Here is a 13,558-nt window from a genome sequence, read left to right as displayed (position 1 = left end):
ATTGTTTATGATATGTCCGTGCCCAAAAAAAAGCGCAGCAGAAGGCTTAACTTCAATTCGCCATTTTTTCAATATTTCGATTGGTACACACGGAGAATGAAAAGGAATTTAGAATTTTAAACTATTTTATTTAAGCAAATAATTAATGTTTTTCGAATCCTTCAAGGTAATTTTTGCTTAGAAGATTGTTATATATTTTTGACAATATAATCAATGCATAAGTTATTTATGAGAAACTTACCACACTTGAAACACATATAATTTGTAAGGAATATTTTTGAAAATGTCATAATACAAATCATTTTATTTTAAGTACATGTTTTTCATATATATATTTTTTATATATTTTTTACTTCTTATTTTTTTTCTTAGTGTAAATATTTTTTTGATATTATATATTGTAGTATTTTTTTCGTATATAATTCTTTGTTTGTTGCAAAAATATTGCAAACAAATAACGGCAATTATTTCGGGCCAACGAGGCGTATACGTTATGTATACCTAATGGGTCAAGCAGAGCCGATAAAGCCCACCTGCTTTCATCTGTTAATCGCACTGCTTGCCGCTGTTAACTATCAATAACGCCCCCGTAGTCGAAAATACCCCATTAATACCTATAAGTACCCATGTAGGCAACGCATGGTGCCGCTAATTAGTGACCTTATGAAAATCATATTAAGCGGTTGTCTTAGGATAATATAATAAACCACTTTGAACTGGATATTTATGCAACTTGTTTGTTTGCAGATAGTTCACAAACAATTCGCACTTGCCAATGAAAATAGATGACATTGGTTGAGGCGTAGGAAACAGAATTGTCGTGCCCGATTCTTAACTGTTAATTTCTGCGGTGAGTTGCATGCTAATTTGTTTTTAGCACTGATTTATTGACTGCATTAATAGAGAAATGAGTAAAAGTTTCAAAACATGTCATACGAGTTCATTGGGGAATACTATAAATAGTATTTAAAAACGGTTAAATTCATTTACCTCCTTCTACACTTTTTGTCGTACAGGTTTTTACATTGTTGAATATTGGTCAATAAAGTCAATTATGTGCTAATTTACTGACAGCTACAAAAACTGCTAATAAAGTCAATTAAATGTGTTAATTTAATTAGGGAAGTTTTTTTTTCTAAAAATACGTTTTTTTTTTAAACATGATTGATTAATTATTAAAACAAAAACTGTTAAATATAAAACATTTTAAAAATGGTAGATTAAATTATACAAATTATACAGTTTTTTGGATAACACCCTTTTTTAAGTACTTTATAAAGACAATGATATTTAAATAACTATTAAAATTGTAATTGGCTTATTAAGACCTAAAGCTATTAATAACTGTAGCTTATAGTACCTCTAAGGTACAGAAATAGATTTAATTTTTACCGTCAAGTACTAAATCTGCCAACAAACGGAGCTAAGTTCTAGTACTTTCTTCGATGTACATCCGGTAAAGTGTCTATCTAGATCTCAAATATCACGCATTCCCTTTGTGCTTAAAGTAGCTACCGAAACTGCTAAAAATCTCGCAAATTCAATTAAGCTGGCAGAAACGCTAGCTGCGTAAAGCCCGATGGACGCCGAAATTGCCGAAACAATTTATCTTTACAATCGCCACATATTCCGCCTAATCAAACGATAAGCTTTATGCCGATTATTATCAGTGCTGGCGGTCTAATCACGTCAAGGTTCCTGCCTCTTTCTCTCGATTTAGCTCTGGCTTTATTACCTGGCAGTACCAGTGCCAGAGCTCGATCTCAATTGAAGTTAACTGAACTATGAGCGGTACGGGAATCCCAGCTCCCGCTTCCGAAAAACACAGCTGATTCGATCGAGCTGCCGCTGCTGCCGAGTTGAGCTGCTAAATCGAAAGCGGCTGGATATTTCAGTCCGCTGCCAGCCACCGGCGACTTCACACCTGCCTGTCCGCCCACCTGCTCAAGGCCCCTAATTGCGGCAAGCAGTGCTGTCGAAAGATCGGATCCGTCGTAAGCAGTTTTTGGATTCCAGTTTCCAAGAAGCGCGCTTTTAAGTTTCAACTTTCATCGGTGCGTTTTTGACTTTTACTCTCGATTTTCACCTAAGTTTGAAAAGTATCTTCGGTTTTTACAAAGTGTTTATGTGCGTGTGTGTGCTGGTGTTTATTGAACAATCTGTTTGCTTAACTGTCTTCAATGGAGTTTTAATTAAAGACATTTTGCCGCTGTTTTCCTGGGATGCAGCTGTTGCAAACCTGATTCTTGTTAACCGCAAGTGTTGTTTAATAACATAATAATTCATGTGTTTTACTAGACTTATCCAGGCCTGGCTTTTCAAGTTAGGATTATTTTATACATTTTTATTGAGTGATTCCACTTTTGCACATCTGTTTCTTGTAAATCGCAAAAAGCGGTCTTTTTTACGACATTCAGCTTTCGCAAAAACTTTGTTGTCTTTTGCAAGTATTTGTTAAAAGATACCTCACAATGCATCTATTTTTATTAGACTTAGGTATATGACACTTAAAATTACTGGTTGCTCATCACGAGTTTTGTTTTTCATAGATCTTTTTAGTAAGCAACTTTGTTAAGATAAAATGTAAATATTTTTTATTTTCGAAGCTGCTACCTATCAGAGGCTACAGGTTTCTTATGGAGTTGTCGAAAAGGTTTGCCCCAGGGGATTTTATCAGGCGAGGCAGGAATTTATGGTACCCAAAATGGTACTCCATAAAACAAAAATCTCAGCAGGTTCTCTTGTTATTTTGCGTCCGAAAAATGAAATTTGAAGTCGCTCAAGATAACCAAGTGGCAATAAAAGGCAAAGACCAAGCTATATATATCATATTATGATCTCTAATCTAGAGGCATAAACAAAAATTTAAAGTATAACCGTCAGAAATAAGTCCATTAAATATCAATTAGGGTTTGAACCCGAGCAACGAATTGTTTTATGGTACACCTTGTGGAATTATATGATAGCACGGAAAACTTTTGGGAATCACTTTCATTTGGCTTATGACTGGTGATTGCACGGTAGTTGTCGTAAAGCTATAATGATAAGCAGATATCTCGGAGACTATAAGTACTAGTACACATTAAAAAAATGTTTCATTATTAGAACAAGTTTAATTCAATTTTTAAATTAAACTAGAGTGCAAAAATTTAAATATATGTAGTTTTAATAATATCTTTACAACTGAGAAAGAGATGGTAATGCTTGTTAAATAACCCCAAATCAAAATTATTTTTGAAGAGAATTTAAGTTTTTTCAGTGTAGAACCGGGTACTTTCACTGATTGCAGATCGACCGGTTCTCAACACGTGCGTGCTGTGCAATTGCTTCAATTTGGAATGACATTCAAAAGCAGAGCGTGTTGGCATTGCCGAAAATTCGTGCAATTTGCAAATCAAACCGAATCAACTCGACCAGACTTGGCTCACTTACGCCACAATTATTAGATTATGGCATCCAGAGTGAGGATGAGGTTCTGTGCGGGATTTCGCGTGCCACAATTGGCGAACCATTCGCTTAATAGGCTAAATGGATAATTGAGTTAAGATGCGTTCCCGTGGCGGATGCCTATCTCACAGTTCTATTCTAATCTCGAATCTCGCATCTTTGTCGTATTATGTTTCCGCATTAGTGGGTCACAAATTGCTTAGCAAAATGTTTGCTCTTCGCTCAGTGTCAATGGCTATTATACGACCGGCACGCAACAGATCCCCGGCTATAAATATATATAAGTAGTTTGGGGCGCTATTCGAGATCTAACAAATCGCGGAATTATAACACTCTACTCTGTGTGTGGGAGGAGGTATCATCATCATCGGCTTCGGTGCAGCTGTATTGTTGGGTCAATCAGCTTAAATTCGAGTTTAATGAATCGCCAGCACGCACACGAGTTGCCAGGCCCCACAATTGCCGGATTGTATAAACAAATTAAACGTATTTCAGGCTCACGTTGATCGGCTGGCACAATGACCGACTTGGAGTCTCCGAAGAACGGCAAGCACCTGGAGCAGGTGCACCACAACAAGTGAGTACCTCCACAAGCCAATCTACTTCATTCTAATTGGTTCCGCATAACTCAAGAGCCCAAGAAATGCAATACCAATGCTTGGAATGCCAAAGAAAATAAGCTATAACTCTTTTTTTTAAACGTGAATTTTGGTAACAACCAAAGCAAAATATTTTTAAATAATTGTTTTGATATTTTTTATAAAACAATCCTATTAAAGATTGAAAAATAAATTTATAGTTAATATAAAATTTGGTATATTTAAAAAATAATTCTAAAATTTTAAACTTTAAATTCTTTTTTAACATTTTGGGTGGATACTAATTATAACAATAACACGTATCAAAATATTTATCCAACGGATTTGCTTTTGTTCCTACAAACAATATATGCTAAAGCTTTGTAAGTCTTATTTCAAACAACTTATTTCATTTTTTGTTTTATTATACTAAAGATTACAAATAACCCTGCTAAACAACACAGTATGAATATATAAAGCAATCGAAGTAAATAGACTCCCGCGGCGTTACGGGTTGAACAAACCAGTCGATAACACAACTTCAAAACTGGTTCCGGGGCTAGACGCAAAAAAAAGCAGACCAAGACCAATCGAAACCGCCTGCAGCAAATGCTGGCTAACCGAAAGGGAAAGTAACCCTGCCGGCTCCTCATTTGCATGGCTCTTACCTTGGTCGAAGAACTCTACTGACCTAACCAATTTTCCATAAACTTTTCAGCAATGAAATCACGGAGAGTGAACCACTCACCTGGCGATTCTGGCGAAAGCAGCGCTATATTGTGGTGCTCCTGGCCTTCTTTGGGTTCTTCAATGTCTACTCACTGCGGGTGAACCTCTCGGTGGCCATTGTGGCCATGACAGAGAATCGCACAGTGCTGGATGGGGATGGCAACGTGTCCTACGTGCAGGACTTCCCCTGGGACTCCAAACAGAAGGGTCTGATCCTCAGCTCCTTCTTCTACGGCTACATCCTGACTCAGTTCCTGGGCGGCTACATTGGCACCAAGATCGGTGGCAACATTGTGAGTTACACCGGATTATTTGCAAAACCGTGTTCTTAAAACTGGAATATAAACGTACTTTGCCCTGATCTAGCCATATTTAAACAAAAAACTAACTAATAACATCAGATTAATCAAGTAATTACAGCTATATATTTGCATTAAAAAGAGTTTGGCAGCTATAATTTGATTGTGATAAGACCGTTTAACAGCCATTGATTTAATAGCTCAATAACAGTCAATAGTTAAAATGGGGAATAAATCATGTTTAAATACAAATGGTAATTACAAGTTGAAAAGGTTTGGATTAAAATAATTTTGGATGTAATAATTCATAAATTAAATCATTTAGTATGCCACTTAGGCAGTAAAAAAATGATTTGCTTAAATTTTTAAATTAGAAATCAAGAGAGCACCTGTGTGTGAACTTATTTAGAGCTTTTGTTTAAAACCTATAACAAAAATATTGTGAAAGAGCATTAAAATGGGAAGTACCTGATTATAATTCAACCTATACTTACTTAATTTATCTTAAAGCTATTCTGTGTAAATCCTAGGTATTCGGCACTGGAATTGGTACAACTGCCATCCTGACCCTGCTCACTCCGCTGGCTGCCTCGCACAGCCTGGAGATGTTCCTGTTCATCCGCATCGTCGAGGGCTTCTTCGAGGGCGTCACCTTCCCCGGAATCCATGCGGTGTGGGCCCGCTGGTCTCCGCCCTTGGAGCGATCCCGAATGGCCTCGATAGCCTTTGCGGGCAACTATGCGGGCACTGTGGTGGCGATGCCGTGCTCTGGATATCTGGCCACTACATACGGCTGGCAAAGCGTGTTCTACGTGTTCGGAACCATCGGCGTGATCTGGTACCTCACCTGGCTCATTTTCGTCAGAGCCGGGCCTGAACTGGATCGATTCTGCTCGAAGGAGGAATGCGATTACATACAAAAGACCATTGGCTATGTGGGAAGCAAGCACATCAAGCACCCCTGGAAGTCCATCTTCACATCCATGCCCTTCTATGCCATCATGGCCTCGCACTTCTCGGAGAATTGGGGCTTCTATACGCTGCTAACCCAGCTGCCAAGTTTCCTCAGAGGTGAGTCTGTTCGGGGAAAAACGTAACCTAAAATGTTTTTTATATATTCTGGCAGTTAACACATTTAGAACAAATTTAATTTTTAATAATAATTTTTTTAAAAAACTTCTTGAAAAAGTATTTTGTTACATTACTAGTATAGATCTTTATCGAAACAATTCCGAAGGTCGTATAATTTTTTTTTTATTGTAGATCACTCAAACTATAAGTTTAAATTTAAAATAAATTTAAATGAATTGAATACAAAAACCTAACATTTAATACAAAACACATTAAATTGTTAGCTTGAATTTGAAAATATTTGAATCAAGGAAGAAAATGTTTGGGTGTCAGGATATTAGTCACATGTAATTTAATCTTTTAACTTCATTAAATCTAACTTTGAAATATTTAAATTAAATTGGAATGGTAAAACAAATATTTAAGTAAGTTTAAAATTAATTATTCAATATACATATTATCTCTGTTAAAATTACTTAAAATAATTAAACTTGATGTGTAAAATCTAGTATACAAATCTTATCACATTAACCCCTGCCATTACAGATACGCTCAACTTCGACCTGGGCAAAACGGGCATCCTGTCGGCCGTGCCTTACCTGGCCATGGGCATTCTGCTGGCCGTGTCCGGCTATTTGGCCGATTGGCTGCAGGTTAAGGGCATTTGGACGACCACCCAGGTGAGGAGGAACTTCAACTGCGGAGCCTTCCTGGCCCAGACGGTGTTCATGATGCTGACGGCCTATCTGCTGGATCCCACGTGGTCGGTGGTGAGTCTGACCATTGCCGTGGGACTGGGAGCGTTCGCCTGGTCTGGATTTGCGTGAGTTTTGTGTGATTGGACAGGGGAAAATCTCAACGATATGTGGTATTCATTCGGTTGCCTCATTTACAGGGTTAATCACCTGGATATTGCGCCCCAGCATGCCAGTGTGCTGATGGGCATTGGCAACACGTTCGCCACCATTCCGGGTATCGTGAGTCCGCTGCTGACCGGCTACGTGGTCACCAACCAGACGAGCGACGAGTGGCGCATCGTCTTCTTCATTTCGGCGGGCATTTACCTGATCGGCTGCGTCATCTACTGGTTCTACTGCTCCGGCGAACTGCAGGAGTGGGCCAAAACCCCCGAGCAGAAGGCCCAGGAGGCCGAGGAAAAGGCCCAGTTGCAATTGACCCAAACTGCCGGGTTTGTAAACGCGGCTGCCGAATTAAAGGACTAAGCGATTTAGTTCGACGTCGTCACATCACATCATGAATTTGTGCTCTAGTATTGTCGTTGTTACGTTTTTGTGATGCTAGCGATATGCGCACCATTGTTTCTATATTTATGTATGCTAATCCATTTAGTCTTTCCCGACACTCGCTACGAGTGTCTTTGCGAATAAACAAGGCATTTTATTACAAGTATTTCTTGGGTGTTTTATGAGTGATCTGAAAAGTATGCAAAGTTATGGTTTTAGGATAAGTTAGTGGTTATTGGTTGGGGGCGTTTCGTATCAGTCCGAAAGTAGGCTATATAAAGATACATATCCGCTTATAACAGTATCCGTTAAGTTTTAATAGAACAACTTAAAATCTATTTGTCTTTTGTATTACTTTTTGTCATAGCGAAAAATCCTAAAAATGTATTATGAAATAATTGTGGTTTTAAAATAAAATAATTTTTAATTAAGAAATAATTGCTACTTTGCATACAGGTATCATAAATATTTCATAAAGCCTTTTATTTAGAACAAATTGTTAGAAGTTACATAACCAAAATATTTTAAATTACTCCAATTTGCTGACGCTTAAAAACTATTTCGCTTCCTCATAATTAATGTTCATTTCTGATTTATGAACAATATTCATAAATTTGGTAAGTTAGGCGTAAAACTATATTGCGTAGTGAACTACACTTGCAGCTCGTTAAACTCACGCTGAGTTTTACCCGGTTGGCCTAATTTATAGAGCGTTTGTTGGCCGACTAATTTTTAGTTGTTATATATTTATGGATCTTTTATGGCATTTTCACTTTACGCTCCCATTTTTTTAAAAAAGGAGTTTAAGGGTTAAACGTAGCTAAATTAAGTGCTGAGACTTGGTTTATTATATTTCTCTTTTCATCTGTAATAACCCGCTGGTTACACAGCCCACTTTTTGGTGGTGTGCTTCTGGGCTGAGGCTTGAGTCATAATACACGGCGTATACGCAACGTATACCCGACGTATACGCAATGTGGCCAGCTGATAAGCTGATGGGTAGGTCGTGTGCAGCGAGTTGGCTAGTAATCGCGTGCGCAAAACGAATTGCCCAGCCTATCGTCTGATAAATTGCGAACCACTCGCCCCCAAGGCTTGCACACGACCTGATAAGGCGGGTCAAACAAACAAATTTGTTCTGGATTTGTGCAATTTTGCACCCGTTCGAGTGCGAACCAAATCCAAATGGGTATAAAAAGAGGGGGAGTTGCTGGATTGGGTCATCAGTTGAATAGCCAACAAGCAAGCAAGTGAACTTCAGACTTACTCGGCCAAGTTAAAGTCAGAGATACATATACCTACATACATACAAAATGGTTTGCAAGGGATGTGGAACTAGTAAGTGATACGAAACAGCAGCAAGCCGAGTAATTGACAAGCTTTCTCCATTTCTCCAAATAGATTGCCAGTGTTCGGGGCAGAAGTGCGGGGACAATTGCGCCTGCAACAAGGACTGCCAGTGCGTCTGCAAGAATGGGCCCAAGGACCAGTGCTGCAGCAACAAATGAATTACAATATCTAACTTCTAAACTAAGGCTCAACTCCCCACCGAGTTGGCCAGAAAACCAATAAAGTTTATGAAGATTTTGGGCATTTAAAAGTTTGCGCAGTTAACTTTCGTTTTGGGTGGTCTACAACTATTTGACAATCTAATAATTATATTTATGCCATTTGCCAGCTAAAACCAATTATGGTGAAATAATAAACGTGTGCTGGCATTTCAGTTAAGCAAACCGCAAAATAGAATTACACAAAAAATAAACAAAATCCAACGCAATGCGACAATTTGGTTGGGATTGCAAATATTTGTGCGCTTGCTGACATCTGCACCGGAATTAAAATCCAATCCATCAGCGGTGATTTCGATGGCAAGCGAATTGAAAGTCCGCTGAATTGTTGCCTAAACGAGACATAAACAGAAATAACATTCAATTTGCCTGGCCATCGAACTGAAACCAAATTATTTAGCCGCTTCCACAAATCTGCGACCGGACTATGAATTTTATTCGCAGAAAATATAACCCATTTGCCTGCGGGCATAAAATGTATTTGGCTTTTGAGGCAATAAACCGAAAATGTGTTTCTGCCAGTTTTATTGCATTCCAAAAAGTATTTAGCCCCTCCTGGCTGCCCAATTCTCCAACTTTAATGGTCTGCCAACTGAATTGATGTGTTTCCGTATTGGCTAAATAATAACTTTCCGGACCAGGTTTATTTATATTTAAAGAGCGGTTGAGCCTTCCATTCGAGTGGCCACAGCCCGTAGGCCCGAGCTTCCAGCTGTCAAAACCAAATGACCAATTAAAATACAGGCACTTGTGGACAATTTCAAGCGTCTGTTTCCGGTGCTTGAGCTGTCAAAATATTTATGAAACAACAGTGGTTCAGATCCATTAGCATAATCAGAGGTGCGTGATTGAGGCGTTTCTCTAAGGGTTTTTGTTGCGTGCCGAGGTCGCTTTGTTCCATTTTGCCTTCTTCTAGTGGCCGGAAGTGAGTCGCAGCCTTCTGGCTAATCAGGTGTGAATAATGTGACAAGAAAACGCTCTCCAACTTGGACTAGTTGAAATGTATTCTGTTTACTTAATAGGTCATAAGATGTAACATAGTATATTTATTTAAATGTACAATGGAATAAGATGTATTTTGTTAATAATATTTATGTTATGAAAACTTCAGTAAATACAAAGCTGCTTTGCATAGAGTGTCATATACAAAAGCTATTTAAATTACTTAAATGGATCAAAAGTTGGACCAGAAATTTACAATGGAACTGGAAATCATTGAGAATGGGATACCAGAGTCAACAAACTTAATAGCACCAGGTGAGTCTATGTACATATTAAGATATTTCTTTACTTTAGCTGACTCTTTCCAGATGATATTCCAACTAATAACGATCCTATCAGAGCCATAAGACTTATAATAATGGTGATCATATTAAATGTTTGCTTGATTATGGGAACTGTTCCCATCTTCCTATATATGAACACGCTTACCGAAGTGATCAGAGAACGGTTTTTGGACTTTATACTTGTTAGCGGAGGTCTCATTTCCATTCCGATGTTATACAGGATGGGAGTGAGTAGTTTAAAAAATAATAACATTCTCGATTATGAAGGAATGGGTTTTTCAGGATCTTTCCAAAGGCCGACCTAATTTCTACTACATTTAATCCATAATCAACGGATTTATGTGATGCAATATGTCTCAAAATTCTAATTTACTTTGACTTTATATTCAGATTGTCTTACGATTAAAATTCCATAACAATCATACTATCCTTTCCTTTTGACTCGTAGCCTATAGGTCATTTTGCTACATTTTGTCCTCCCATACACAACATACAAGTAGATCTCGCGTTAAATATCTAAACTAAATTTTGTGTTAAAAGTAAGATTATAAAACCAGCAAGATGTCGATCAGGAGGGGTGGACTGATGTCCTATAATCAAAAGCGAATTGCTCGCTGGTACTTTGGGGGCGTGGCCAGTTCTATAGCCGCCCTGGTGACACATCCAATTGATCTGATGAAGGTGCTCATGCAGACACAGGCGGAGAAGTTGTCGATGATGCGGACTACTCAAAAGATACTTCGGGAGCAGGGCGTTTTGGCCTTGTACAATGGAATATCGGCTTCGATGTTGCGACAATACACCTACACCTTGTCACGTTTTGGGATTTATACAGTGGGCTCTGGCATGATGGACACCAGCACCATGGGAAGCAAAACGCTCCTGGCGGCGATTGCCGGAGGAATTGGTGGATATGTGGGCGCACCAGCGGATCTGATCAACGTCCGCCTGCAGAACGATGTCAAGATGCCGATGGAAAAGAGGCGCAAGTAAGAGATTTTTATATTTTTAGCCAAAGACAAAAATCTAACTAAACTAAAAATAATACAAATAATTATTTTTAACACTTTTAAGTACTTCAATATTATACCTATTACCATACCTGAATATTATTAAACCTTTTAATTTGTTACTACCAAAAACTCAGAACCAACGCCTCATTAAGACTAGGTTTTTTTTTGTATTCTTTAGCAGTTTTAAATGTTTAATATATTGATCCCATTCCTTTAGCTACAAACATGCTATAGACGGTCTGGTTCGCATAACCCGAGAAGAAGGATGGCGCAGTCTGTTCAACGGCTCCTCGATGACCGCGCTGCGAGGAATGCTCATGACCGTGGGCCAGATCGCCTTCTACGAGCAGAGCAAGTCCTCTCTGGTCCACCTGGGAATGCCGGAGAATATGGGCACCTACATCACCGCATCGATCATCTCGGCCACGGTGGCCACCACATTAACACAGCCGATTGATGTGGTCAAGACCCGGCGGATGAACGCTGCCCCTGGCGAATATTCCGGTCTGGCGGATGTGTTCATTAAAACCTCTAGAGAGGGTCCACTGGCCTTCTTCAAGGGCTATACGCCCTCCTTAATGCGATTAATGCCGCATACCGTATTACTGTTCCTAGGCCTCGAGTTCCTGAGGACCCGTTTCGGCTATCTGCCTGAACCCAAGCAGGTTGGGCCCTATTATCGCTACGATGATGTCGATGACGACTAATCTGTTCTCTTATGTTCCAAATTATCTGTCCCATTTTATGTCTACAGTTGGTTATTGTATGTTTGAAAATTAAATTACATTGGTTATAGGCCTATTTTAGTGTATTCTTAATTGAAACTATAGAATAACATAATAGATGATATGTTTAAAGCAACATTTAAATATCTTTAAAAAGCTGTAAAAATCAAAACCTATTGCTTTTATTTGCCCGAACCTTTAACCGACGATTGGAAACTAATCAGATTATGTCGTGCTATAAATATCCTGGAATTTGATGAGTAAATATAATGGAATGCTTTTTGTTTGCCAACGAAATTAAATCTCGAATTTGCAATTTGCATTTTCTTTGGGTGAACTTTTTTTGCAGCTTTTTATTTCGCTTTCACGATTCAGCTCTCTTTATTTTGGCCTGGCCCCGTTTTGTTTGGGCTGGTATGCTGAATGAATGCTTTATGAGGTGAGCTACTCCATTACCCAGATGAATGCTTTAATGGCCTTTAAAGCTAATGAAGCTGCCGTGCGGCAGTGGAACTTGGCGAGCATTTCAGCGAGGAAGTCGTAATGCGAGCGCACAGGGCCGATGTCGTGTAATCGCATTAAAGCCATTAACTGGCTACACGAGAAATGGGGAAATAGAAGCGAGAGTGAATGGGAAAAGTGAAAGGAGCTGAAGGGAAAGCCCATCCGGTGTGGAGACACGTTGTGTTGACACGGGAAAACAATCATACGCCCCGTGTGTCGGACACAGGACTCAAGGTGAGTGCCATTCCGGCTTCCATCGATGTCATCGCCCATGCAATATTGATGCCGGCCAACGAGCCTTCAATGTCCTAAACAGTTTTTAAGTTCTGGTTAAAAAAGTAAGGAAACTTTTCAGCCAACCGCCCGAGGCAGTTGCCGCTCCAAAGTTAATTACATTTCGGAAACATTAAAAATTCAACGCGTCCCAAGCTTCTCAGAATCAACTGGCTCATGTGAGTGGTTGCGGAAATTATAATAAATAATAATTATGACAAAGAATTTAATTTCACCGGGCAATACACATGTGGTATGTTCAATAGCCTTATGTGTGTGCGCACATTAAAGCAGAATGTTGATGGCAAAATTGAATTTAATCGGAAACTCTCGGGTTGCATAACGATTGTGGTGTTATTCCCTCTGTAAAAATAAATGCCAGGCTTGTAAAAGATTTTATGGCATGCTTTTCGGTAGTTGATAATCGTTTAAATGGTGTCTGTGGTGGATTAATTGCTTTGAAAGATGAAACTGTTAAAAAAATCAATTGTCATCAACACTAGTGGTTATTCCATGCGTTGCAAAAAAGAAAGGAAATTAATTGTTATTTTATTGGACATGGAAATGTTTAAATAAATAAATGCAATCAATATGTTGGTATGAATACGGCGTTAATTTTTTTGAGATTTAAATCCTCTGCAAAGTGGTAGGTAAACTTCAACTCATGATCTGCAAAGAGGCTTAAACTAAAAAGTAATCTGACTTTCGTAAAAACACTAATAAAACAAGGAAGAACGCTATAGTCGAGTACCTCGACTATCAGATACCCGTTACTCAGCTAAAGGGACCAAAGGGAAATGGAGATATGCAAGCAGCAAAGC

At 38.7% G+C, this 13,558-nt stretch overlaps 4 protein-coding genes across 4 annotated transcripts; all 4 read left to right on the top strand.

The window, feature by feature from the left end:
* The first annotated feature begins 1,905 nt into the window (after window positions 1-1,905).
* Window positions 1,906-7,534, top strand: LOC119563244 (sialin). Its single transcript, XM_037876553.1, has 6 exons — window positions 1,906-2,054; window positions 3,943-4,024; window positions 4,744-5,047; window positions 5,584-6,124; window positions 6,671-6,947; window positions 7,020-7,534. Exons 2-6 carry the CDS (start codon window positions 3,966-3,968, stop codon window positions 7,345-7,347), a joined length of 1,509 nt encoding a protein of 502 aa, XP_037732481.1. The 5' UTR covers window positions 1,906-2,054; window positions 3,943-3,965; the 3' UTR covers window positions 7,348-7,534.
* A 1,063-nt stretch (window positions 7,535-8,597) lies between these two features.
* Window positions 8,598-8,968, top strand: LOC119561002 (metallothionein-2). Its single transcript, XM_037874822.1, has 2 exons — window positions 8,598-8,706; window positions 8,770-8,968. Exons 1-2 carry the CDS (start codon window positions 8,682-8,684, stop codon window positions 8,874-8,876), a joined length of 132 nt encoding a protein of 43 aa, XP_037730750.1. The 5' UTR covers window positions 8,598-8,681; the 3' UTR covers window positions 8,877-8,968.
* A 1,085-nt stretch (window positions 8,969-10,053) lies between these two features.
* Window positions 10,054-10,646, top strand: LOC119558333. Its single transcript, XM_037871775.1, has 3 exons — window positions 10,054-10,193; window positions 10,247-10,449; window positions 10,505-10,646. Exons 1-3 carry the CDS (start codon window positions 10,106-10,108, stop codon window positions 10,541-10,543), a joined length of 330 nt encoding a protein of 109 aa, XP_037727703.1. The 5' UTR covers window positions 10,054-10,105; the 3' UTR covers window positions 10,544-10,646.
* Window positions 10,647-10,756: 110 nt separating this feature from the next.
* On the top strand, window positions 10,757-12,036 carry LOC119558331 (mitochondrial dicarboxylate carrier). The gene is made up of 2 exons (XM_037871759.1): window positions 10,757-11,211; window positions 11,453-12,036. Exons 1-2 carry the CDS (start codon window positions 10,784-10,786, stop codon window positions 11,940-11,942), a joined length of 918 nt encoding a protein of 305 aa, XP_037727687.1. The 5' UTR covers window positions 10,757-10,783; the 3' UTR covers window positions 11,943-12,036.
* The last annotated feature ends 1,522 nt before the right edge of the window (window positions 12,037-13,558 follow it).

This window comes from Drosophila subpulchrella, chromosome 3R, assembly GCF_014743375.2.
Source record: "Drosophila subpulchrella strain 33 F10 #4 breed RU33 chromosome 3R, RU_Dsub_v1.1 Primary Assembly, whole genome shotgun sequence".
Taxonomy (NCBI): Eukaryota; Metazoa; Arthropoda; class Insecta; order Diptera; family Drosophilidae; genus Drosophila; species Drosophila subpulchrella.
This window is presented reverse-complemented; position numbering and strand designations above follow the sequence as displayed.